The sequence below is a fragment of the Notolabrus celidotus genome, chromosome 7 (genome assembly GCF_009762535.1).
Source record: "Notolabrus celidotus isolate fNotCel1 chromosome 7, fNotCel1.pri, whole genome shotgun sequence".
In the NCBI taxonomy this organism is placed as follows: Eukaryota; Metazoa; Chordata; class Actinopteri; order Labriformes; family Labridae; genus Notolabrus; species Notolabrus celidotus.
In genome coordinates, this window is record NC_048278.1 from 35,483,551 (window position 1) to 35,511,024 (window position 27,474).

At 40.9% G+C, this 27,474-nt stretch overlaps 1 protein-coding gene across 4 annotated transcripts; it reads left to right on the forward strand.

The window, feature by feature from the left end:
* The first annotated feature begins 6,325 nt into the window (after positions 1-6,325).
* On the forward strand, positions 6,326-27,474 carry LOC117815252 (E3 ubiquitin/ISG15 ligase TRIM25-like). 4 transcript variants are annotated; one of them, XM_034686854.1, is made up of 9 exons: positions 6,373-7,076; positions 10,412-10,507; positions 14,862-14,942; positions 15,133-15,285; positions 18,217-18,376; positions 18,474-18,512; positions 22,182-22,247; positions 22,620-22,697; positions 24,713-27,474. In XM_034686854.1, exons 1-9 carry the CDS (start codon positions 6,477-6,479, stop codon positions 25,264-25,266), a joined length of 1,827 nt encoding a protein of 608 aa, XP_034542745.1. In that variant the 5' UTR covers positions 6,373-6,476; the 3' UTR covers positions 25,267-27,474. The 4 variants fall into 4 exon arrangements, with proteins under 4 accessions (XP_034542744.1, XP_034542745.1, XP_034542746.1 ...); XM_034686855.1 differs by having other exon boundaries at positions 22,623-22,697; positions 24,713-25,642; XM_034686853.1 differs by lacking the exon at positions 22,182-22,247 and having other exon boundaries at positions 6,326-7,076.

A 27,474-nucleotide genomic window follows, 5' to 3' on the forward strand; every position in this document is an offset into this window, starting at 1 on the left:
GTATCCACTGTCTGCAGTCCCCTGTGCTGCCGTCTCTGGAGACCGTCACCAAAGAAAGACAGAGCTTGATACAATTAATTCAGCTCAGACCCTCATCGCCACCTTTGTTTATTTGTCCTTTCTCAGAGTTCTCGCCTTACATCCATCCCTTCATCCCTCCCCTTCCTCTCTCTCTCTCTCTCTCTCTCCCTCATCCACTGACCAGCTGCTTCCCTCCTCTCCACTTCACCTACCTGGCTCAGGGAGACCCAGCCCACCCTCAACCCCACCCCTCCAGGTCCCGCAGGTAAACCAGAGACGCCCGGGGCACACCCTGGCTAGGAAAGGCCCAGGATCGCCTTACGGCCTAGCTGAAAAGGGCCCTTTCTAAAACAGAGAGTACATCGCGGGCCCACTTTGAACAAAGGGCCGGGGGAGTCGAGGGACCAGACCCCCTTTCAGGGCTTTGTCTGTCCGCCGGCTCTGAGCTCAGAGTCAGACAGAGACTTGGACCGCAATCAAGAACTGGGATTGGAGAAACAAGACGGAAGCACAAGTGAGGGAGTCAGTGGATTAAAAACTGGAAGCTGTGGGACTTCTACGAAATTCAATGACATGAAACTAAAAGTAAACAGAGTGGTGACAAGTATTCAGGACTACACTGCAAATATCTGTCATATTAATATTCTGTATATCATTCTATGTGTTTCCTTTAATCATACATTAACCTTATTTCCTTTGGACTAGGTCTGCAAATCACTTAAGTCAGCTCATGTGGTTTTAAACGTGTGAAACAAACTTTTTTTCTCAGCTTGAGGAGACTTTTTTGGAACGTGTAAATATTAACTTGAGATATATTTGGTGAAAGTGGAAAAAAATCAATGAGACTGTAGCTCAGATAGTATCTATAATAAATCTCTATTTTAAAGCTTCTATGAGGAATTTTCATTTGTGTTGACTTTGGCGCCCCCTGTGGACAAACTGGAACCTCTTATCTCTCTTTTTTTTAATTTATTGTGCAAGAAATGTGCTTTACAAGAAAAGCGTGACCAAGTGATAGTAGACAGAATAACAAGTAAACAAGACATGAATATGGACAACATAAAAAAAACAGACAAACACAGAAGTGATGATAAGATAAGATAAGATAGTCCTTTATTCGTCCCACATGCGGGGACATTTAAGAGTCACAGCAGCAAAGTAGACAGTGCAAAAAAGTATAAAGCAAACAAGAGCCTATAAAATATCAATTATTAAAAAGTTATTAGCAACTCAAATTAAAGAGGTAAAAAATAAGCATATCTTACAACATATATATGTATATATATATTATTGGTTATAGAGTCTGACCACTGCAGGAAGAAAATAATAATGATGTTACAAGGAAAACCAAGTTAAAGACAAAAACATAAAAACAGCAAAAAAACAACAATCAAAGAAAAACAATTGATTTTTATAAAAAAAAAAAATAGAGCAGAAATAACATAAAAAGTAAGCAATGAAAGAGGGAAAAATATAAGGCTGAATGACAGTTTCCAAATTATTAATTTCAAGGGGCCGATATTAAATACTTCAAAAATAATTATCATCATCATGGCTTTATGTTTATTTATTTATTTATTTATTCATTTATTTATTTATTTTTACAAGGGATGTTTGTACTGTTTGTATTATGTATTATTATGTTAAGGGTGAGTCGTTCCCCCCCTTTACTTCATTTCATTCTACACCAGATTTTGTAAGCTGATGTGCTGATATTGCCGCATAAGAATGTCATGTGAGATTTGGAATTAATGCAAAAAAAACCCAATAAAAGACAGTTGAAATAAATACTTCAAAAATAAAAAAAAAATGGGAAAAAAAATAGATAGTGAAGTGTATTGCATTCACATGAGAAAAACAATTCTGCTCTGTTTTTCTGAATTAACGAGTTAATTTTCTCGGAATTATGAGAAAAGGTTTTTGTAAAAAAAAAAAAAAAGTGCAGTTTTTCTGAATTAAATAGAAAAACACTTTTCTCATAATTCTGAGATAATTAACTCGTTAATTCAGAAAAACAGAGCAGAATTTTTATTCTCATGTGAATGCAATACCCTAAACAACCTCTTATCTCTTTGCTGACTACATGTATCATCACGCTTTAAATGTTAAAATATTAAAAACAATGAGTCATAGTTGTATTAGTGTTGTCTTTGGAAACAGCCTCGGTGCATTTAAAGAGTCGTGGAGTTTTAATCCTGGCTCCCTCTGACAACCTGAACCTCACAGAGGGAACCATTTAACTTTGCAGGCAGGTAAAGTGACCTGTGTGTGTGTAGGTGTGTGTGTGTGAGAGAGAGAGTGTGTGTGTGTGTAGTATGGCTCAGAGTCAGAGCAAAGCTTAAGTACCTGAAAATCCCCCTCTTAACCTTCAACCTGCTGAAATTTAACTCACAGAGCGAGGACTGGATGACAAAATGAGGACATGAGAGACAACATCAGACGACAAATAACTCATGAAACACCCTTAAATAACTTTATTCATCAAAAACATGGACATTTAAATATTTGCTTTTGTAGGTTATAAAGACACATCAGTGTTATTTTCAGCTGCTTTTATAACCAGGTAAAAACTTGTCATGGGAGCTTTAATAATAATAATAATAATAATAATAATAATACATTTTATTTATAACGCACTTTTCATTTTCAGAAATCTCAAAGTGCTACAGGCACACAGTAAAAACAAACTTTTAAAAGCAGTACTTAAAATCAGTTAAAAGCCTCTTTAAAGAGGAAGGTCTTTAAATGTTTTTTAAAAGCATCCACAGTCTGTGGGGTTCTAAGGTGGCTGGGCAGGGAATTCCACAGACGTGGTGCAGCAGCACAAAAGGCCCGATCTCCCATGGTCCGGAGCTTGGTTCTGGGAGGGTGGAGGAGGTTCTGATGTGGAGTGCGTGAGTTCCGGGTTGGGGTTTGCTGGGTGAGGAGTTCTTTTAGGTAGAGTGGGGCGTTTCCATAGATGCACTGATGGGTGATGAGTGCGATTTTGTTGTTGATTCTTGCGGTGACGGGAAGCCAGTGAAGTGTGCGGAGTACTGGGGTGATGTGTTCGTGTTTTCTGACTCTGAGTTGGATCCTGGCTGCGGTGTTCTGAATTAGTTGGAGTTTGTGGAGATTTTTGATGGGGGTCCCGATGAGGAGGGCATTGCAGTAATCGAGCCTGGAGGAGATGAAGGCGTGGACGAGCTTTTCAGCGTCAGATACGGTGAGGGAGGGGCGGAGTTTGGCAATGTACCAAGTACAGACCCTTGAGGGACACCGCAGGTGAGAGGAAGCGTTGCGGACTTTGCAGGTCCCATGCTGACAAAATGGGTCCTCCCAGAGAGGTAGGATGTAAACCAATCCAGGGCAGAGTTTGAGAGTCCAATGTCTTCACGGAGACGTTTGAGGAGAATGTGGTGGTCAATGGTGTCGAAAGCAGCTGTCAAGTCAAGGAGGATGAGGAGGGAAGGAGAGCCAGCATAGCTTTAAGGTCATCCCTCAACTGTTGAACAAAAACTAAACCAGAAGATGTTGGAAAACTTCAGAGAGATAGATTTAAGAAGAAGAAGAAGAAGAAGAAGAAGAAGAAGAAGAAGAAGAAGAAGAAGAAGAAGAAGCTTTCATGTTAATTGGTTGATGGACCTGTTAATAAATAATACACGTTGATACCTCCTGTAGTGGCCATTTGTCATAAAAAAACTCAAAGAATAATTAAAGTATCAAACTCAAACTTTAACTAAACTTAATCAAAGGGTCACTGATGCACCGTGGGGATGTGATGTACGCAGGCAAAAGAAGTCTAATGTCCATGCAAAAGTTCAGCGGTTTCCAATGGTGTATTTTGATGAAAGCAAGCAAACAAAAGGAACAAAGAAAATCACGGCTCCTGCTGCCTCTCTTGCGCTGGTAAAAAACCATAGGCCCACCCTGGTGCATGCCGGCCTTCTGCCACCTACCTACCTAAATAACCTCCAGTGCCCACAGTTCGTGATTACCAAAGAAACAAAAACAAACAAAAGAAATACTAAATATACAAAAAAATCTAAATATACTAAACGAGTGACTAACAAAAAATATAACCCCAAAAATCTTACTTTATTGAGTTATAAAAAGAAAAGTTTTAGATAAATCTAACAACTAATACTACTTATTAATTCCAAACTAAATAAACAACTAAATACAAAAAAATAAACAAATAGCTCCAATACCTCCCTTAACTTGAAAATCATGGAAACTGTCAATCCACACATTTTATCATCTCCATTTCCACTTGTTTCCTCCAGCTCTTGACTTCTTCATCGTGTCATATCGAGATATCAAAGTTGATTTTCTTACTGTTGTGAATTAATAAATCTCAGGTTAACAAAGCCGTTTTTTGGGGGGGAGGAGGGAAAGGCCAGGCCGTGACACGCCATACTGCCATTACACTCAGTAATGAGGTAAGTTAAGTCTGTTTCTATGTTTCTTTTGGGCTTCTGCAGTTCTGAGAATATGAGTCATGATCATCTAATGTCAGATCTAGTTCTCATGAAAGCAGCTGACATTATCTCATTGTCAAACAATGTGATAAAATGTGGATGCATGTCTGCTTAGGGCTTCTGTAGCTTGTATTATTAGTCTACTGCCACTGTTTTAAAGGAACGGCATGTTTCTGCTTTATATATTCAGAATTCAAGAGTTAGTTTAATATCAGAGTATAGCTGGTAAGTAAAGATGTGAAAAACATGTAAATGATCAAATATGTCCTTTAAGGTTAAGAGATCAAATACATACACTAACCTTGAAAATGATACAGTTTGTATTCTTCACAGTGAAAGAGAGATGTTTGTAATACAGTAAATGTTCACCAGAGGGCGCTACAAGCTCTTTAATACTCATACTGATAGTGAAACCAAACAGAACCCTGCTGCAGAGAGAGTAAACAAATACAGCTTTCAATTACGGATGCTTTTAGATTCATAACAGTGTAATTCCAGGTTCATATTTTGAATGCAACTCTTACTGAGACACCTGAGTTTCTGACTCCATGTATTAAAAACAAAATTAGGCTCCACTGCTTCACTACTACACATATTTTCAGGTTTTTAGGGTCCCTGACAGTCTGAATCATCCTAACGTTTCTCCCCCCAAGCAAGTGACACCCCTGGAAAGAGAAAAAGTTTGAATATATGTTCCTCATGAATGATATTAAAATTATTCAAAGGCTTAATGCTATGTTTTTATCACATTCATGAAGAGTTTAGTCCTTTAAAAACACAAAAAGTGTTGTATAATGGTGCAATTTTATCTTTGCAATAACTTACCTTACTATGTATCCATGAGATAGAAGTGTACATAGTGTGTATCTACAGTTGTGCTCATAAGTTTACATACCCTGGCAGAATTTAATGGTTTCTTGGGTAGTTTCTGTTGTCTTTATGATATAAAAAGAGTGAACACAGTTCTTTGATAAAGAAAAGGTTGCTTCACCCAACCACTAACCATGAGTGAAAAAAAAAAGTGTTTCATATTATTCATATTTTCTGAAAAATGGTCCAAAAAAATCACAAATTCTGCACGGTATGTAAACTTATAAGCACAACTGTATCTGTCATATTTTTTATATTTTGTTCTATTTTATTTTATTTTATCTTATTTTATTTTATGGTATTTTATGATATTTTATTTTATGTTATTTTATTTTATCTGGTTTTGTTTTATTGTATTTTATTTTATTTTATTTTATTTTATCTTATTTTATGTTATTTTATTTTATTCTGTTTTATTTTATCTGGTTTTGTTTTATTTTATTTTATTTCATTTTATCGTATCTTATCTTATTTTATTTTATTTTATGTTATTTTATTTTATTTTATGTTATTTTATGATATTTTATTTTATGTTATTTTATTTTATTTTGTTTTATTTTATCTGGTTTTGTTTTATTTTATTTTATTTTGTTATTTTATGTTATGTTATTTTATTTTATGTTATTTTATTTTATCTTATCTTATTTTATCTTGTTTTATTTTATTTTATCTTGTTTTATTTTATTTTATTTTATTTTATTTTATTTTATTCCATCAAAAAGGCAAAACAAATTAATGTATACAATTTCTTTAGAGAATTTCGAGATGGGGCAAAACAAACAAATCAAAACATTATGACAGGAAATTTTGACATTATTGAATATAGATATATTTGAAAGTAATATAACATTAATACTAAATCCTGTGCATCATGACATCATTAAATAAAATCTGTTGGATCTGAACCTTGTATTTCTGTCCCTGCCTGTGAGTCAGCGTTCAGGGCGCACAGCCTGGCTCAGCCCTTTGGGATGTATGACACTGCGGAAGGATCTATTCCTGTATCCTGAGTCCTCCTCCCCCTTCACAACAACACACCGGGGAGGCAGGAAAAACCTCCAGCATCAACAAGCAGGGAGTCAACAGGCGGATCCGAAGTCACCCCAGGTCAGATCCAGCTCTGAGATGGCCCAGGCCAACATCTCAGTGACGGAGAGCCAGTTCAGGTGTCCCATCTGCCTGGACATCCTGAAGGACCCGGTGTCCACCCCCTGCGGACACACCTACTGCATGTCCTGCATCAACAACTACTGGGACCAGGCGGACCCGGGCCAGTTCAGCTGCCCCCAGTGCAGGGAGACCTTCAGTCCTCGACCGGTCCTGCGCAGGAACACGGTGCTCTCCGAGGTCGTGGATAAACTCAAGCTGAGCGACCTGGTCCTGGTTCCAGAGCTCTACCTGGGGGGAGTCGGGGACGTGCCCTGCGATTTCTGCCCGCCTGAGAGTAAGCTGAAGGCGGTCAAGTCCTGCCTGGTGTGCCTGGCGAGCTTCTGCGAGCTCCACGTCCTGCCGCACCGGGAGGTCGGGACTCTGCGCCGGCACAAGATGGTGGCCGCGGTGGAGAGTCTGGCGGAGCGGCTGTGCGCGCAGCACCGGCTGGGTCTGGAACCAGCGGGGGTCGGATCCGAGGGAGAGGCCGCGGTGGAGTGGAGCGGGGACTGCCTGCTGTGCGAGGCGGACCAGGAGGAGGTGCACAATGTGGACGCGCAGAGAGCCAGGAGACAGGTGCCAACACACACTTTACACACACTTTGCACATCTTTATATAATGCAATGTATTGATCCTCACAACTTTAATTGATGCTCCGGTTTCCATTGGGTGTCTCAAGGAGGAAAACCCCCAAACCTGCCCTCCAGGTGTCCTAAATTACAGGTGGACTAGAGGGAGGTCCAAAGTTCCAAAACTCCAATTTTTGGAAAGCTTTACAAGATTCCACTTTCCCTTTTTGCAAAACTGTTGCAGCCAAGGGACAGGTGCAAACACACACTTTGCACATCTTTATATGATGCAAAATATTAACCCTTATAACTTTAATTGATGCTCCTGGTTTCCATTGGGTGTCTCAAGGAGGAAAACCCCCAAACCTGCCCTTCAGGTGTCCTAAATTACAGGTAGACTAGAGAGGGATCCAAAGTTCCCAAACTCCAATATTTGGAAAGCTTATCAAGACTCCAGTTTCCCTTTTTGCTAAATTGTTGCAGCCAGGAGACAGGTGCAAACACACACTTTACACATCTTTATATGATGCAATATATTGATCCTCACAACTTTAATTCATGCTCCTGGTTTCCTGGTGTCTCAAGAAGGAAAACCCCCAAACCTGCCCTTCAGGTGTCCTAAACTACAGGTAGACTACAGGGAGATCCAAAGTTCCCAAACTCCAATATTTGGAAAGCTTATCAAGACTCCAGTTTCCCTTTTTGCAAAATTGTTGCAGCCAGGAGACAGGTGCAAACACACACTTTGCACATCTTTATATGATGCAATGTATTGATCCTTACAACTTTAATTCATGCTCCTGGTTTCCTGGTGTCTCAAGGAGGAAAACCCCCTAACCTGCCCTTCAGGTGTCCTAAATCACAGGTAGACTAGAGGGAGATCCAAAGTTCCCAAACTTCAATATTTGGAAAGCTTATCAAGACTCCACTTTCCCTTTTTGCAAAATTGTTGCAGCCAGGACACAGGTGCAAACACACACACTGCACATCCTTATATGATGCAATATATTGATCCTCACAACTTTAATTGATGCTCCTGGTTTCCATTGGGTGTCTCAAGGAAGAAAACTCCCTAAACTGCCCTTCAGGTGTCCTAAATTACAGGTAGACTTGAGAAAGATCCCACACTCTCACATTCAGAAAGCTTAATATTTGCAGCTTCCCTGCAAAATTGATGCAAATGCATGAGAGTAAATCATCCTGTCAGAAGCAGACACATCCAATAGAGTCATGTAATCTCATTTTATTCAATCTAATCCAGTCTAAATCTAATTCAGCTTCTATTTCTGACCATCTGCCGCCATGTCAAACCACATTTATGCAATGAGCCGACAACCAGGAGTTAACAGAGCTCTCTAAAACATGAAGTGAATGATCCACCGTCAGAAATCAGTTACAAATTCAAGGTTTTGTTTGTGTAAAATCAATAAATGTTGGTGAGATTGCACAACGCTGTTGCTTTTTGATGCCCTTTGAAACTGACAATGAATGTGCAACAAATGTTAGGTGACACCAACATGCATAATGCATGCCTTTAGAAATGATAGACTCTGTTCATGTCCCTGTTCAGAATCATCAATTAGTCAATCAATTAATTGAATGCAATGCAGTCAGAATCAGAGGTACTTTATTTATCCTGAGGAGGGGATTTTGGTCATTACAGAGCTCTTATAAACAGTATGTAAGAAAGTCAGAATATTAATAGAAGAAGGAATAAAATGAAATAAAGATCAAATTAAATTAAAAAATAAAATAAAAATTCAAAGTGCTTTACAGCGACTGACAAACAAGAAAGAAGCAGAAATAAAATAATGGCAAAATATACTAAATTTAAAAAAAAAAGATTTTGAAATAGAGACTAATGCACACCAACAAAATAAAATATATGTCATTAAAAATAAGTTAAAGCATCAAAATAAATACATTTAAGAATATAAATAAAAGTTTAAGATAAATTTAAGGCACTAAAAATAGCAGTAAAACTGAGTGGACATATAATAATTAAAAAGTGAAAATAAATAAGATAATAATACAACATTAAAATCAATATAAAATATTAAAACAAATCTATAATCATCAAGTTTAATCTTTACTTTATTGTTAATAATTATTTATCAACAGTATGATTAGTTTTAAAGGTGACATATCACGCTTTTTTCATCAACATATATTGGTCTAAGAGGTCCCCAAAACATGTCTTTAAAGTTTATGCTCAAAAAAAACACTTTGAAATCAGATTTTGGTCTGCCTGAAAATCCCTCTTCTTCAGTCCTCCTCAGAACACTCTGTTTTCCCTCTGACCACGCCCCCTCAGGAAGTGGATGTGCCTCGGCTCTCCAGCACGTTGATCTAATGTTTACATGTTGGCTGAATATACACGGCTGCTCAGAGATCACGTTACTTCAACCCTCTGAATCTGATCCAGAATCTGATCCTGATGGAGAGGCGCCTGTAGCAGGACCTTTCTGAACCATTAGTCCCAGATTTAGTGTTTCTTGTTGTTTTATTTATCAGTAAGTAGACGTGTGTCTTGGTACACAGCTACGAACATGTAGCTATGTGGCTATGCTAACTAGCGCTAGCACTTATCCATGATAAATAAAAATCATCCACTAGATCTTCAAATCTGCAGACGTGGGAAGTAAAACCGACCTCTACCAGAAAGGCAGCGGGACCTTTTCTGAAGGATTGGTCACAGATTTAGTGTTTCTTGTTGTTTTATTTATCAGTATATCGACGTGTGTCTTGGTACACAGCTACAGCTACGACATGTAGCTATGTAGCTATGCTAACTAGCTCTAGCACTTATCCGTGATAAATAAAAATCATCCACTAGATCTTCAAATCTGCAGACGTGGGGAGTAAAACCGACCTTTGTGTTTATTAAGACAGCCTACAACTAGCATGCCTCCCTCCTAAGCTCCTTGTTAGCACACATGTGTGCATGGAATGAAAAACGGAGGAGGGATTCAGTATTATTTTATACAGTCTATGGGCTGAACAAGCTCCGAGCTCTGACTCCGTGACAGACCGGATATTGTTGTTACGTAACAAAAACACTGAAGTCTGAAACGGCTCGTTTCACACACATTTACAGAAAGGTGGAGAAATCAGAACAGGGGCAGAATGGATTCTTTTCATTCTCGGGGGGTTTGTAGACATGCCAGGGACACATATTTCAGGTAGAGAACCATTAAAAAGTCAATTTTACATGATATGTCATCTTTAGACTCACAACCCAGGCCAGCTCACACTGACTCCCCTAAAGTCAATGTAAGGGTACATAAGGAAAACACCTTCCCTGTCTCCTTCCCTAACATCCTCGTCTGTGTGTCCTCCAGCTGCAGCTCCAGGAGACTCAGAGGATAGTTCAGGGGAGGACGAGGACTGGAGAGAGGGAGCTGGAGGAGTTTCAGCAGAGCTTGGAGTCCCTCAAGGTGAGACCAACACACACACATACGGTATCTCATCATACAAGCTGCTTTCAACACTGAACCACATTGCAGCAGATCAATAACAGCAGGATTAGACAGAGTGCTTCAGGAAGTAAGAGAAGTAACCTGTAGGATATCTAAGGGACGTTTATTCAAGAGCTTTGGTTTCTAACTTCTGCAGCCAGGATTGTTGGCTGCAGAAGTGAAGTCTGCAGACATTGAGACTCTTGGTGTTGTGAAGTCTGCATCAGAGACACCCGCTAACTTAAAGGATGTGACAGCTCGGGAATGCACATTTAAGTTCATGAGTGGGGAGTTTGCGATCGAGCCTTTGAATGGCAAAGTAAGAAAAGGAGGTCAGTGTCGAGGTGTGTTCTGTTTAACTTGTTTTGTTTAAAGGGTGGCAGCTGATATTTGTATGAGCTGATGTTCTCTGACATTTTTATGGAGTGATATATTTAGAAGAAATATGTTTTCATGGGAATGGAGGGATCAGGAAAGTGGAAAGTCATCATACTCTCTAGTTGACTCTGGAATAATTAGTCAGTTCAATATATTATTAATATTTCTATCATTTTAGGCCCGTAATGTCAGTTGTGTCTAACTGTTGCAAAGCCACCATTAACCAGGCTGTAGCTCTGTATGATGTCTACTGTCATAATGCTATGATGCTTTACCACCCTGATGTAAACAAGCTCAGATGACTGATAGCATCTCGTAGCACGGCGTGGTTTGTCAGTGCTTTGATCTAAAAATAAGAGATCAGGTTGTATGTAGGGATGGGTACCTTTCACATTTGAACCGATACGGTACCGATACCCGGTACCTGGGAATCGGTACCGGTACTCAACGGTACCAATTTTCGGTACTTTTGTGATTTTATGTGGTAATAAATATTAATTAAAAAAAAAAAAATCTCAAATTTGTTTAATTTAACATATTTATTCAATTTAACATGAATGAACAGAAACAGGATTATATAGGTGATTAGATGTATTAGCTGACACGTGCTCATGGCGTTTATTTGCTCTTTCTGGAGTTTATCAATGAACACACATGAACGCCTGCGGACGGGAAAGAGTCAGTTCTCCGTGTCTTTATAAGAACAGGACACACAACTTACTTGTTGGGCATTCACGCACACAGGAACGGTTATAAACAGGGCAGGTAGTCGGAGCGAGAGGGTCCGTCTCAACCATAGACTGTAGAAAATAAACTTAACCCTCGTGAAGTTCTGTGTCGCGGTGAGTGCGCGCGCCCGTCAGCTGCAGGCTCCGTTTGGCGCGCTCCCGTGCAGATGCAGAGAGCAGAGAGCAGAGACGTGGACCCGGTCAGTCTCTGACTTTATTACAGGGCGAAAGTATGGAAAATCACCTACTCTTCCACTCCCTCACAGTCACAGGGATGCGTTCAGGTACCGAAACATGGCACCGTTTGATTTTACTTGAGTCGGTACCTGGTAGTACCGACAGAATTCAGTCGGTACCTATAAAAGTACCGAATTCGGTACCCATCCCTAGTTGTATGCATGCTGTGTTTAGTTAATCTGACATATAACCACTGGACAGGAGTGATATGCATAAGCAGCACAGGCATGTGGACGTTAACCTGTAAGGAGGACTGAAGGCTGGTGCTAGCTCTGCTAGCTGTAGCCACCCTTGGTAAACTAACCAGCAGACTCTGTCGCTTTGGAACATTTTTAATAAAGATGCTTATCAAGGTTTGTTCACTTCCTGTTTGACGGTCAGGTTGTTGGCTCAGAAAGTAATATTTTGGGGCTTTTGCCTTTATGATAGGACAGCTGAAAAGAGACAGGGAATGTGGGGAGTAGAGAGTGGGGGAAGACATGGTCACCCCTGCGGCGAGGACCACAGCCTCTGTATGTGGGACGCTTAGACCGCTAAGCCACCATTACCATTACCACCTGAGCCAAATTAAAATGTTACATTTTTATAATCAGCACCCACAAGTTCTTATTTGGTATCAGTAGATGTTCACAAGTAATGTGCAACACTTTTAAAACATTGTTCTAAAATGTCCAAACTTGATTACAGTATTTGAATTTTGTATGGTTACATCTGTTAAATCAAGTGATCATTCTGCACCTGTAACACATCTAACCAATCAGATCAAAACTAGCATGTTCTGTGGCGACTAAATTGCCTTTATACAGAAAATTTGAATTCTGACTACTCTAAAGGTAAGAAAAAACTCCCCAAAAAGTCCAAATTGAGAACATTTTACTTTACATGGATCAACACGGGGTCACAGAGTGTGGCTTAGGTTAGCAGAGCTAGCACCACCAGCCTTCAGTCCACCCTGCAGGTTAACGTCCACAAGTCTGTGTTTGTTACGCTCCGGTTGTGTTAACCAGACACATCCTCCCAACATCTTTATCTCCATTTTCCAGGGATGGATTTTTAATTGTAATCCAGATTTAAAAAATCAAACTTATTCCCACTGAGAAGCCAGAACACGATGCAGTGTGCTCCATACTGTGGTCCAATGCAGCGTGTGTTACCTAAAGCCCATGAGATAAAGTCTGACATAAATAGACTCAGCTTGACATTTACACAACTATCCAAGCAGCACACACACACACACACACACACACACAAGCTCCCCTTTAACATCAAGCCGACACACTCCCCTCTCTCTATCTCACTCACACACACACACACACAAGCGTTAACACACACGCTCAGAGGAGCTGCCGTATCAGTTTCCACTGAGAAGCTAAATTAAGTTTCAGTTTCTCCGCCACTCCTTCGGTCTTCCCGGAAAGCTTTCCCTCCACTCTCTCTCCCTGGAGCATCATCTCCATCAGGCCGGCAGGAAGCTGAGAGAGCTTCATGGAAATCAGCTGTTTTAACTCAGACTGAAAATGTGCTTTAATCACATGATTAAGGAGAGGACTCTCCTGTAAACTTTTAAAAGCAGTACTTAAAATCAGTTAAAAGCCTCTTTAAAGAGGAAGGTCTTTAAATGTTTTTTAAAAGCATCCACAGTCTGTGGGGTTCTGAGGTGGCTGGGCAGGGAATTCCACAGACGTGGTGCAGCAGCACAAAAGGCCCGATCTCCCATGGTCCGGAGCTTGGTTCTGGGAGGGTGGAGGAGGTTCTGATGTGGAGTGCGTGAGTTCCGGGTTGGGGTTTGCTGGGTGAGGAGTTCTTTTAGGTAGAGTGGGGCGTTTCCATAGATGCACTGATGGGTGATGAGTGCGATTTTGTAGTTGATTCTTGCGGTGACGGGAAGCCAGTGAAGTGTGCGGAGTACTGGGGTGATGTGTTCGTGTTTTCTGACTCTGAGTAGGATCCTGGCTGCGGTGTTCTGAATTAGTTGGAGTTTGTGGAGATTTTTGATGGGGGTCCCGATGAGGAGGGCATTGCAGTAATCGAGCCTGGAGGAGATGAAGGCGTGGACGAGCTTTTCAGCGTCAGATACGGTGAGGGAGGGGCGGAGTTTGGCAATGTTCCTTAAGTGAAAAAAGCAGGATTTGGACAGGTGTTTGATGTGGTTGTCGAATGTTAGGTGAGGGTCCAGTCTCACACCGAGGTTGGTGACAGCAGATGAAATGGGGATAGATTGTCCAGAAAAGGTGATGGTGGTTATGGGGGATGATTGGACCTGGTGGGGGGTGCCAATAAGTATGGCTTCGGATTTGGAGCAGTTTAATTGAAGGAAATTTTGGCTCATCCACGCCTTCATCTCCTCCAGGCAGGTGGTGAGTGTTGAGAGAGGTGATGGAGCAGTTGAGTTGGTTTTGATGTACATCAACCTGCTGCCTCTGATACCCTCGTTTCTGGTACTCAGGCGCCTCAGAAGTCTAAGGCAACAACAAATATTGCAAAACGGATACACCATTTTTTATTTGCATGGTTTTACTTCAAATTGAACCACTATTTTTGTTCATATTTTTAAAATTATGCATGAAATATGCCATTATAAACAGTAGGCATTTCAGAAACCACACTCTGGGAACCACTGTTCTTGAAAACACATTGTTGCTCAGCTACAAACAAGCCTGCTCTCTCCTAGCTCATCAAATGTGGGTACTTCAGCAACATATCGTTTTTGCAGGATGCAGACGGCGTGCATTGCACAACACATGTTTTATCAGGTCGTTGCAACAAAAGTTAGAGAAGCTGATTAGATGTGCTTGTTGATTTGAGAACTAGAAACATGTTATTTGAATTCTTAGGTTTCAGTTTAAGAGTCATAGTTTCTTACAAAGCGTCCCACATGCTGTCTTTAAGGATTTACTTTGCTCTCCTCTAACTACTCTTGTATTCTCCTCTCTATGTGTGTGTGTGTGTGTGTGTGTGTGTGTGTGTGTGCATGTGTGTGTGTGTTTCAGGTGTCAGCATCAGCTGTGTTGGAGGACAGTGAAGCTCTGTTTGCAGACATGGCTCTCCGCCTGGAGAAAACCAAGGCAGAGGTGAGCAGCAGGGCCTCGAGTATCAGCTTCAATCTCAAGTGTGGCACCAGGTGTACCAACACAGCCGCTCAGGCAGAACCACTCACAGGAGAAATTCCCGTCATATGTTGAATGCTTTTATGAGATTAAAGGGACACTACGTAATATAAAGTGTGATGTTTGGGTTAGAGTATGTTTTGGTGTGCCGTAGGTCAGAGCGAGGCTGGAGGCCAAGGAGCGAGCGGTGGTCGGGAGGGCTGAGCGCGACATGGAGATGCTGGAGAAAGACCTGGAGGAGCTGAGGAGGAGAGACGAGGAGATCTGTCAGCTCCTGCAAACAGAGGACAATGCACACTTCTTACAGGTGAGGAAGAAACGCATCTACATGACATCTACGTTTTGAAATCTGTTCTTAAAACAGACTGCGAAAGGAAAAGGTCGTTTTGAAGAACACAAATTAGGGATAATGTATGGTGAGCAGGTAGTTATGGGAAATAGAATCCAGACAGGGTGAGACAAGACTCTGATGTCCTCCCTGAAGGAATAGTCCCAGTGATTCTACGTCAGTGATCCTTCCATGGTGATGGATTCTTCTCCGCCTGTTGCGGTGGATTGAACATGAAACTGTCCTCATTCAGCTCTCCTTCTTCTCTGAGCTCTAGTTTCTCTCACCTTAGGGGTGTAACGATTCTTTTAAACAACGATTCGATTCGTATCATGACTCGTGGTTGACGATACGATTAAAGGACGATATTGGTTCCTTTAGAAAGATCCGATCCGAAATGATTCAGTGACTTGAAATCGATTCAGTAACTTTTTAGCCAAAAGTTCAACCAGTGTGACTGTGACATAAATACCTTGATGCTGGACGAGGCCTGAGGCTTCTGCAGAGCTGATGTTACCTTGTTGTGAGTTGTGTGAAATCCCATGGCGCCTTAGTAGGTGGTTGGATAGATTTGTCGTGTTGCTGTGGTTACTTTACTTGACCTTTACATGTCCTACAAACAGCGAGCAACTTCTTTAGAACATCTCCGTCTTTGCAAAAGAAACCAAAGTGTTTCCACACGCTGGACCGCAATGGTGGCTTGATCATTTCTGGCTCGCCGGCTTCTTCCTCTGCCATCCGCCATGCTATGATTTGTTGTCTGCTGTAGGGATAGACCGATTATCGGCCGGGCCAATATTCGGCATTTTGACACATATCGGCATCTGCCTTTTTCCAAAATCTGACGGCCGATAAGAGATCAATTTAAAACTGGGTTATTTTGGCTCAAAATTCACTAAATCATTATTTGTTTAAGTTTTCATTGAACTTTCTAAGACATGCTGCTGAGCTTGGGAGCTCCCTGCACTTTGTGTTAGAATTTTAAAACAAAGATGTCTATTGTCTAAGATAAAAAAAAAAAAACCTTTAACATGTTGCAAATCTGAAAAGCTGTTTAATAAACATATGCTTAAAGGCATTTAAACAAAGTTAAAGCTAGGGTTGGTAGTCTCGGAAAACCAGCATGAATTTGAATGTAGCTTTTCCTCATGACTCCGTCTAATCCCTCCCCTCCTCCCTCCAAAACGACGCCCCCCCCCGCTCACATGCACGAGCGCCGCTGATTCTCGACCATATGATGGTGACTGATTCAAAACCGGTCCTCACCAAAGCATTATCATAGTGAAAGTTAAAAACACAAACAAACATGGCTGCTGTTAGCACTCACAACTAGCATGCTAGCATTATCCAGTTGTACCGGTGACACGATATCAGGAGGAAAGTTATAACACATATATAATACTGTAACAGCTCTACTGTTTGTTAAACCTGTTCAGTGTAGATGCTCTTAATTCCTACAGTGTTGACGGTCAGTGAAGGCATCAGGAGAGGTGTAGAGTGTGCGAGTGGGAGAGAGGAGAGACAAGAGGAGAAGTTCTTCATTCATTCAAGATCAACGTGTTCACCAATCGGCTCGTCATCACTACAGCGTCCGGACGGACGCTACAATAAATATATATTTTCTGTAGGACTTACTGAACGTCATTAATTATTCTGCTTGTTGGTGAGAGCTTTTTAGACTCTGATCCGGACTACAGTCCTGAGCAAAGCACCTCATCAGGTCAGAGGGGACAGGCCCGAGGACGAGCGAGAGGGGCAGTAAATAGAGTCAGGGGAAGTAGAGGCAGGAGACGGGGACTCGGAGGAGTGAACGCCGGGGAAATGTACGCGCAGGAGGAGGGCAGAACGGCTGGACGGGATTTGATTGGTTTAAAATTTGGGGAGCCAAAAAACGGTGATTGGTTGGTGTTTTCCCAGGTTTACCTCCGGCTGTAGATAGCAGTTTTTTTCACATCTTTTTAGGAACACATCATGTAATGATTGCCATCAGGACATAAAGATCATTTTAACCAGTATGACAAAAAGTGTATCTAAATCTGATTACCAACCCCAGCTTTAAGTGTTGGAGTTTGAATTATTCAACATTTTGACACCAATATTTTCCCCTTTTACTGCAAATGAATATCTGCTCCAAATATTGGTTATCGGCCTCCTTGACTACTAATAATCGGTATCGGTATCAGCCCTGAAAAAACCCTATCAGTCTATCTCTAGTCTGTGGTGATGACGTCACAGACAGGCAGCCTGAATTGAGTAACGTTTAACGTCTTTATCATTGAAAGTGCAAAAAAAACACCCATATAAAGTCTGCCGTGCTTAAATCCAATGTGTTATTTCCTAGTATTGATACAATTGATTTATTACCTTTTAAAACGATGTTAGATTGATATATGTCGTGCTCATGTTAGTGAAAGTTAATAACCATTGTCAAGAGGTTTTGGCCAATCAGAATCAAGCATCTTACACAGCCAGAAGATCAGTAAGAGAGCCGGGTAATATTAGGACTCAAATGCAAGACTTTCGCTCCTTCATTGTGGTGTTTGTTTTTATTAACGTAATGGATCTGAGTTCTTCTTCCACCACCACACAAAGCAGCAATTATTGACCTGCTACATCCAATGCATCCTGAAGCCATTAAGACTCAGCAGAGTGCATGCTGGGAAATCCCTGTGGAGGTTAGAGTGTGGATGAGGGATGGAGGAAAGAGTGAGTCAGCAGCAGTGACCATCGGAAAAAGAAGACAGCGCACGTCTAAGTGCTTTTTTTAAATTCAATTGTACAAGGAATTAACCGAGGGAGTGACGCTGGGCTGAATTTTCCCCTCTCTCTCTCTCTCTCTCTCTCTCTCTCTCTCTCTCTCTCTCTCTCTCTCTCTCTCTCTCTCTCTCTCTCTCTCTCTCTCGACTCCAGGCGGCTCCTCTGCTGTGTGTTCCTTTAACCACCTGTCGGCACTCCAGGGGCCTCAGCTTGCCCACCGAGGCCTTCAGCAGCGCGAGGAGAGCGCTGTGCCACCTCCGCAGCCGCATGGAGGAGGTCTGCAGGGAGGAGGTGGACAAGATCAGCCGCGCAGGTACAGCTGATGACCCACCACTGACATGTACTGCTATCACACGTAAGGCGTACACCTATGATCTGCTTCATGCTGTGACTGTGTGTTCTCCCTGCAGTTAATGAGAACTACGTGTCCGGTGCAGATTGTGTGAAAGGTAAGAAACATGATGCACACACACACACATACACACGCACACACTCTCAGTGACAGCGTCAGGTCTGGGGTGACCCATTTTTACGAGGCTGCAGGTTTTGACATGACATTTAACACTGTGAGGGACAGCAGGAGTGTTAATTATTGATGCTGCAGAGGTTACAGCGACGTCTGTTACAACACACTCTGGCTCGCCTCCAGCTCTGCTCCGGTCACTTCACTGTTGTTTAATCAGAGACAATCAGATTCAGTCCGACTGGTCAAGTTTGAAGGATTTAGCTCAACTCTGAGGATCTGGTGTCAGATATTTGGATATTTGAAATGAATGGTTTACAGGTCAGCTAAAAACAGTGAGAGAAACAAAATCATTTGTATGAATACTCTAAAACTGCAAAAATAAGCAAGTCCCAATTAAAAGCAGGGTCCATTTTAGTGACCTGGAGTGGCTGCAGGTTTGAAATAGAAGCCCACACACATGAGTGATTTTTATCTGGTGGTCCATGCAATGAAATGCCACAATCTACATTTACTGGTTGTAATTTTCTTGCTGGTTTTAATGCACAATTTTTATTTGTTTTCCTATCTTTACTATGCAAAAGTCTTAAAACACCTTCTCATTCAAGGGTTTGTATTCATTCGAATTATTGTAAACACTGTAGATTAATACCAAAGACATCAAAACTATGAAAGAACATATATGGAATTATTTAATGATCAAAAAAGTGTTAAACAAATCAGAATATGTTTTATATTTTAGATTCTGTAAAGTCAATCAATCAATCAATCAATCAATCTTTATTTGTATAGCGCCAAATCACAACAAACGTTATCTCAAGACGCTTTTACAAACATAGGAGGTCTAGACCACTCTATGTCAAATAATGAACAGAGACCCAACTTCAAGACAGGATAAGACTCAGTCTGACCCCACCTTAATCCATCATGAGCATTGCACATTGCAGCATTTAGCTAGTTACAGTGGTGAGGAAAAACTTCCTTTTAACAGGCAGAAACCTCCAGCAGGACCAGACTCATGTTAGACAGCCATCATGCCTCGACCGAGTTGGGTCTGGAAAGACAGATAGAGGGGAGTAAGAGAGAGAGGTGATAGTGATGAGACGAGTCGTAGAAGCTGTTGCCGCTGGAGTCCAGCGCGTCCGCAGCAGGAGGACGTCTACGGCAGCTCAGAGGAATCTACGAGACAATGGAGCTCAGGGACTCCAGAAAGGTCTATGGTTAGTAACTTTAATGGGACAGGCAGAGTTAAAGTAAGTGATGAAGGGGTTGGGGGGAAGGGGGTGAGCTAGGATCCCAGTGTGTCAGTGTGCCAGTTCCCCCAGCAGTCTAGGCCTATAGCAGCATGACAAAAAGTAGCCCCCTTTTTCCTTCATGACAGCTTTGCACACTCTTGGTATTCTCTCAGTCCGCTTCATGAAGTGGTCTCCTGGAATGGTTTCTAATGAACATGAGCCTTGTCAAGAGTTCATTTGTAGAATGACTCGCCTTCTTAATGTGTTTGAGACCATCAGTTGTGTTGTTCAGAGGTAGGGTTAGTCAGGGTTCCCACGTGTCCTGGAAAAACTGGAAAACCTGGAAAACAGTTGACCAGTTTTCCAGTACTGGAAAACACCTGGAAAATGGGAGAAAAAGTCAAATGTCCTGGAAAATTATTCCAACATGACTGTGTGCGATCTAACAAGGTTAAAAAAACACATCCCCATTCAACCTTTGTGGACATTTTTGTCATTCAGATCTATTTAGGTCAATTTATGCACTGATTATTATTATTTATTTATTTCAGTAAGGCAGCTTCCAGAGTCCTTTGCTGGCTCTTTTGTTTTTTTCTTAGCTAATTTTATACTTTTTGAGAAAAGAGAAAGATGAGATGAGAGTTGCCCTTCATTGTTACTTGGTTGCACTAATAAAGTGAAGTGCTGTACATCTGTGGTTGCATTGTTCTATAATCAATTTGCCATCATTTTTAAGCATGTAAGAGATGATTTCATAGGTAGCCATAGACTGCATGTCTTCAATGTAGACTTCCACTGAGAGGAACATATTAGACTATTTAGGAACTAAATTAGGAACTAAATTTAGAATGCCATACCAGCTTGATCATCACTGAAAATGTCCTTGAAATGTCCTGGAAAATGATCTCTGGAATAGAGTGGGAACCCTGGTTAGTACACAATGGATAGCCCTATGTAATCCAGATTATGGCAAAACCAGATTATTTCATAGTTTTGATGTCTTCAGTATTAAACTACAATGTTGAAAATAATTAAAATAAATATAAACCATTGAATAAGAAGGTGTGTCCAAACTTTTGACTGGTAGTGTATATATATATATATTAAAAGCCTGCCTCCAATAGTAGCCTGCCCAAAATAAAGGCCTGGTGAATTCATGGATTCAAACAAATAAAGCCTGAGCTTTTGATTGAATACTCTGAGGCTCCCATTGCAAAAGACTGGTTCACACTAGGGATGTAAATTTCAAGTATTTTCCTTGATTGATTTTTAGAAATGTTAACGATCAATTATCGATTAATCATGAAAGAAAACATAAAAGTTTTTCATGTCAAAAACAATGCCAAATGCGTTTTTTCCGCTGAATCAAATTTTCCTTCACGACACAATGTATATAAGTGACAGTATTAAATATCTACGGATCGTATTGAGGTGTTCAAAATGTTAAACACGCTGAATATCAACATGAGGAGCAGGCTCATAATCTCTGCGGACATACAGTCATAAAAGTGAAGGCTCAGACTTCAACAAGGGGACTGAACAGAAACATATTTCAGACACAGTGTCCAGTTTTCTGTCTACTTGTTCTTATTGAGAAAAAACAGCATGTGTGTGCGGTCAGGTGTCAGCCTGTAGACCTAGCACACGGACGCATCCCCCAGCAGGGGTCATTTGGCATTTAGCTCATTTTGGAACATAACAGAGCAGCTAGCAAGACTGTAGACTTAAAGCTCCTGTGAGGAGGTTTTTGGCCGGGTATGAAACAGACTGAAACTAACACTGATGCCTCTTTATGGCCTACACAAGCAAACAAACCCATCAGGGTAGAGGTTAAGATTTAAAATTGTAAAAATTTGAGCATCAGAAACCTGCGCAGAGGGGTAGGTGTAAGTCCAGTAGTTGAAGGAACAGCCCTGTCTTTAAAAATTCACAATGAACAAAACATTTGAAAAGACAGTAGGATTCATTTTGTTGTCAGAAGACACTTGGATGATGAACAAAGACAGGTTTGTCCACAGGGGGCGCTAAAGTCGACACAGACCTGACAGGAGCTTTAACCCTGAAGGACCTAGACCATTTTTGGGGTGCCAGACTCTCCTGAATTCATTTTGAATATGCTGAATGAGACAAATGTGGTATCAATGGAAAGCTGAGAATATCCGCTGTAACTAAGTTTTTAAAGCTTGTTGATAGGATTAGCAGTTCAAAAGTTATCAAACATTTAAGAACAAGTAGCCAGTGGCGGCTGTTTGGGTCTTTGAGGGTTGTTCAAAAGCAACATCCTGACATTCATTCCCCAAAGTTCCCTCCTGGCTGTGGCGTATCATTTTGTCGGATTAGTTTCCTTCTGTTACTTTTGGTTTAGTAAACAAATGTGTGTTCAAAAATCCAACACCCTTCGTATCTGTTGTATTGGGGAGGTGGCAGAAGTCTGGGTGCAGAGAACACGAAGCCCCAGAACATGCAGCCGACACTCTCTGCAGGGGGTAAGTTCAAAAATGTGGGTTTTACTTTTGGTCATATCTGGTGATTTTTCTAACGCAGGCTTATAAACATGCTACTGACCAAACACGCCACTCTACTAACCTCAAGCAGGCTAACTGACTTTAGCATTAACACTAAAGCTACATGCATGCATGCTTGGAAAGGTTTGTTTGTGAACAAAAACAAATCAATACATGGATTTATGTCACTTTGCCTTTTCTCAATGTTTCATCTGTCATTCGTGTATTTTCCTTCATTTAGTCTAACTCAGAAGTTCCTCTCTCCTCTCAGATTGTTTATTTCATCACATAAGCTGAATCAAAGTATTAAGCATTATTCTCTCTGTGTCTCTTTGTTCTTGTTTCCTCTATCAGCAGTGCCGGCGTCGTTCCCTCTCTCCTCTTTGTCCCTGCAGCCGGCTGATCAGAGGATGAGGTCCGTTTTCCTCAATTGTAAGTACCTCAATCAGTCAATCAATCTTTAGCCTTTCCAAACAGAGCAGGTCTAGACCGTACTCTGTGTTCCATTATTAACAAAGACCCAACATCAAGACCGGATCAGATCCAGTCCCATCTTACAGACAGGACTCAGTCTGATCTCATCTTAATCCACCATGAGCAGAGCACTTTGCAGCATTTAGCAAGTTACAGTGGCAAGGACAAACTTCCTTTAACAGGCAGAAACCTCCAGCAGGACCAGACTCATGTTAGACACACATCTGCTGAGACCGTGTTGGAGAGAGGGATAGAGGGAGATGAAGAGAGAGAGAGATGATAGTGGTCTGGCACGTTTACAGCAGCAGAGATCCAGAGGAACCTACGAGAAGAGGGAGCTCAGGGACTCCAGAGAGGTGTAAGAAAAGAGAAAACTGAGAGAGATGAGAAGAAAGATAAAGAGGAGAATAAATGGTGAAGGAATGAAAGAAGGAAAGTAAGGGATAAGAAAAGGAGACATAAAGGATGAAGAAACATGGAAAGAACAAAGAGAGAAGGGAACGAAGGAAGAAAGAAAGAAAGAAAGAAAGAAAGAAAGAAAGAAAGAAAGAAAGAAAGAAAGAAAGAAAGAAAGAAAGAATAAATGAATGAAAGAAGAACAGAAAAGAAAGGAGAAAAGAAAGAAAGAAGAAAAAGGAGAAGTGAAGAAGGAAAAAAAGAGAGAAGGAAATAAATAATGAAAGAATGAAAGAAAGAAGGAATTAAAAATCAAAAGAAAGAAAGAAAGAAAGAAGAAAAAAGAGTGAAGTAAAGATAGAAAGAAGGAAATAAATAATGAAAGAAAGAATGAATGAAAGAAAGAAAGAAAGAAAGAAAGAAAGAAAGAAAGAAAGAAAGAAAGAAAGAAAGAAAGAAGAAAAAAGAGAAGTAAAGAAGGAAAAAAAGAGAGAAGGAAATAATGAAAGAATGAAAGAAAGAAAGAAAAACAGAAAAGAAAGTAAAAAAGAAAGAAGAAAAAAAGAGAAGTAAATAAAGAAAGAAGGAATGAATGAAAGAATGAAAGAATGAAAGAAAGAAGGAAAGAAGAACAGATAAGAGAAAGGAGAAAAGAAAGAAAGAAAGAAAGAAAGAAAGAAAGAAGAAAAAAGAGAAGTGAAAAAGGAAAAAAAGAAAGAAGGAAATAATGAAAGAATGAAAGAAAGGAGGAATGAAAGAATGAATGAATGAATGAAAGAAAGAAAAACAGAAAAGAAAGAAAGAAAGAAAGAAAGAAGAAAAAAGAAGTAAAGAAGTAAAGAAAGAATGAATGAATGAAAGAAAGAAGGAAAGAAAGAAGAACAGATAAGAGAAAGGAGAAAAGAGAAAGAAAGAAGAAAAAAGACAAGTGAAGAAGGAAACAAATAATGAAAGAAGAACAGAAAAGAAAGAAAGAAAGAAAGAAAGAAAAAGAATGGCAGACCAAAAAAGGAGTCTACAGCAGAGATCCAGAGAAACCTACGAGACAAGGGAGCTCAGGGACTCCAGAAAGGTCTATGGTTAGTAACTTTAATGGGACAGTTAAAGTGGGTGGTAGGGGGGATCCCATAGTATCAGTCTAAGCCTATAGCAGCATAACTAAGAGGTGGTCAAAGCGTTTCTGAGCTCCCTCCTCCTCCACCTTTTCTTTCCACGCTTCACGTCGATAAGATAACTGAAAAGTCACGCTAGGAAATCTGAGAGCCGAGTCCGGATCCTCATCAATGATTCACGGCAGTCATACTGTGTTTATGACATCCAAGTCCGCTGTTCAGACCAGGTCTTTGTCTGGACTGATACAGCTGAGCAGACAGGTTGACGGCGTACAACCACCTTGTTAGGCGTCAATAATGTATGAAGTCAATGTGCTATTCATCCTCTCTGTGCCAAAGTGTCAAGAGAGATATCATGGAGGGGTCAGGGTTTGGAAAAGTCCTCAGACCTTTCAAAAGTCACAAGAAGAAGTTTTAGAAAGACAATCCTTTCTCCACTCCTAATCCTGGTTTCCTTCCCTCCAGTCTCCAGTCGCCTATCCTTGGACCCTGACACCGCCCACCCCACTCTGGTTCTCCTGGAGGGACCCCAGGGTGCCCACTGTGGCGAGGAGCCTCAGTCTTACCCCCCTCACCCTCAGCGCTTCGATTCAGTAGCCCAGGTCCTGTGCAGGGAGGGCCAGTTCGGTGGCGCCAGCTACTGGGAGGTGGAGTGGCGAGGCGGGGGATGGGTGGACATCGGCGTCACCTACAGAGGCATTGGACGCAAAGGTGGCGGGAAACCCTGCCTGCTGGGACGGAACGAGAACTCTTGGCGGCTGAGGTGTACGCACACCGGGTACGCCGCCTGGCACGACAACCGTAAAACCACGGTGGCGGCGCCGCCATGCCCGAGGATCGGCGTGTTCCTGGAGCGCCAGAAAGGGACGTTGTCCTTCTACAGCGTGTCGGACTCAGTCGTTCTCCTGCACACCTTCCGCTGCCCGTTCTCTCAGCCGCTGTACCCGGCCTTCCGCCTGGACCTGGACTCGACGCTCCTCATCTGTCCTCGTGACGGCGGCAATGGGAACGCAGGCTAACCCCGCCCCTGTCTTCACCCAGGACCCTTTATCTCATCAACAGGAAAGGGCTGTTTATACTGAAGTGGTAGCTGACCCGGATCAGACTGGGTCCATCACTGAGCTGTTCTTCGTCAGCCATCATGACTCCCACTCTGTACATGTCAGAGACACATTTTCATACCTTTCCTGAAGTGCTGACCATTTCTCTGGTCCTCAACAGAAACCCTCATTTTATCTGTGAAATCATGTCAGTGTCATGTCTCTGTTTCTGTTGTTTCTTACTGATCCATGGAACCAGGAGAAGAGCTTTACTCAGTGAGTGAGCTTTTGTTTGTAACAGCTCAGTTTGCAGCCCCTCCAGCAGCAAAGAGACACAGATGATTTAAACATCAAACTGCTTTATGTTTTTTTATTACCAGTTTTTATCAAAGGGGTTGGTTTGATTGGAGAGGAACAGATCTATGAAGGGCTGAAGGGACACTGAAGGAGTTTGTACCATGTAGCACGGTAGCAGCAGCTCAGCTCACAGTCTTTGCTTTCTGTGGATGCTAAAGAGTATCTTATGGACCCCTTCTTCATTTTGAAGCTGCCTTTTTTTCACAGTTTTTATTCTCTTGGTTCATTTGCATTGGAAAGAAGTGGACCTCTGTGGATACGTTGGCATCCTGTAGGGTCCACAAACCGTGTTGTTGCTCCTGTACTGCTCTGTTTGAATGGAGCAGCTTGAAAGCAGAGATTTGAAAGGTGAAACATGAGTTGTTTTGGAGTCTTTTAGATGGATGATGGGAGGGATCAACTTTTAGGAAGCTGACCAAATGAGCATGGTCAGATATTACAGGAGAGGTGAGGAAAAAAAAAAGCATATGAAGGTAGCATGACAGTCAGAAATGTTTTCCTATTCCTTACACGTCTGTTTTGTACGGAAGAGGATGAGGGCCACTGGAAAACATTTTGAAGGTTAAACTTTTTTTTCTTTTCTGCCATGTTTTTTTTATTTCTCTCTCAGAGTTCTGACTTTAAAATCTGACTTCTGACATTTTTCTCTGATTTCTAGAATTATGAGATTAAAGTCTGATCTCTAACTTTTTTCCTTGGAATTCTCAGAGCAAATCAGTACTCTGATATTTAATCTCAAAGTTGTGTAAAGTCGGATTCAGACGTTAATGTCAGAATTCTGAGAAAAGGTTCGGAACTCTGATTTTTAATCTCAGAATTCTAGAATTCAGTGAAAAAAAGAGTCAGAAATTTCGTAATTCTTATTAAAGTCAGAGTTCTGACATTTTTTAGATTTAAATCAGAGCTATGATTTTTTCCAACAATTCTAGAATTCTGAGATAAGAGTCTAAACTCTGAGTTTTTTCCCAGAATTCTCAGAGCTTATCAGAACTTCAGATTCAGATTCAGACGTTATTTTAAAATTCTGATTAAAAAGAGTCAGACATTCCGACTTTAATTTCTGAATTCTAGAATTCTGAGATAAAAATTAGAGCTCTGATTTTTTCCCACAAGTCTAGAATTCTTAAAATAAAGTCATACCTCTGACTTTTTTCCCCAGAATTCACAGAATAAATCAGAACTCTGATTGCAATCTCAAACTTGTGTAAAGTCAGATTCAGACGTAAATGTCGGAACTCTGAGGAAAGTTTCGGAACTCTGATTTTAATCTCAGAATTCTAGAATTCGGTGAAAAAAAAAGAGTCGGAAATTTCGTAATTCTGATTAATGTCAGAGTTCTGACATTTTTTAGATTTAAATCAGAGTGCTGATTTTTTCCAACAATTCTAGAATTCTGAGATTAAAATCAGAGCTCTGACTTTTTTCCCCAGAATTCTCAGAGTAAATCAGAACTCTGATTATAATCTCAAAGTTGTGTAAAGTCAGATTCAGACGTTATTTTAAAATTCTGATTAAAAAGAGTCAGACATTCCGACTTTAATTTCTGAATTCTAGAATTCTGAGATAAAAATTAGAGCTCTGACTTTTTCCAAGAATTCTAGAATTCTGAGGTAAAGTCAGAACTCTGACTTTTTCCACTTAATTCTCAGAGAAAATCAGAACTCTGATATATAATCTCAAAGTTGTGTAAAGTCAGATTTGGACGTTATTTGAAAATTCTGATTAAAAAGAGTCAGACATTCCGACTTTAATTCCTGAATTCTAGAATTCGGAGAAAAAAAAGAGTCACACATTCTGAATTTGAAGTCAGAAAAAAAATATTGGATCTAA

Bases quoted from the DNA above. Each gene is read 5' to 3' on its own strand.
- LOC117815252 (XM_034686853.1), top strand. From the start codon at position 6,327: ATGACACTGCGGAAGGATCTATTCCTGTATCCTGAGTCCTCCTCCCCC. The intron at 7,077-10,411 runs GTGCCAACACAC...TGTGTCCTCCAG, and splicing joins CGCAGAGAGCCAGGAGACAG to CTGCAGCTCCAGGAGACTCA. The intron at 15,286-18,216 runs GTGAGGAAGAAA...TCTCGACTCCAG, and splicing joins ACAATGCACACTTCTTACAG to GCGGCTCCTCTGCTGTGTGT.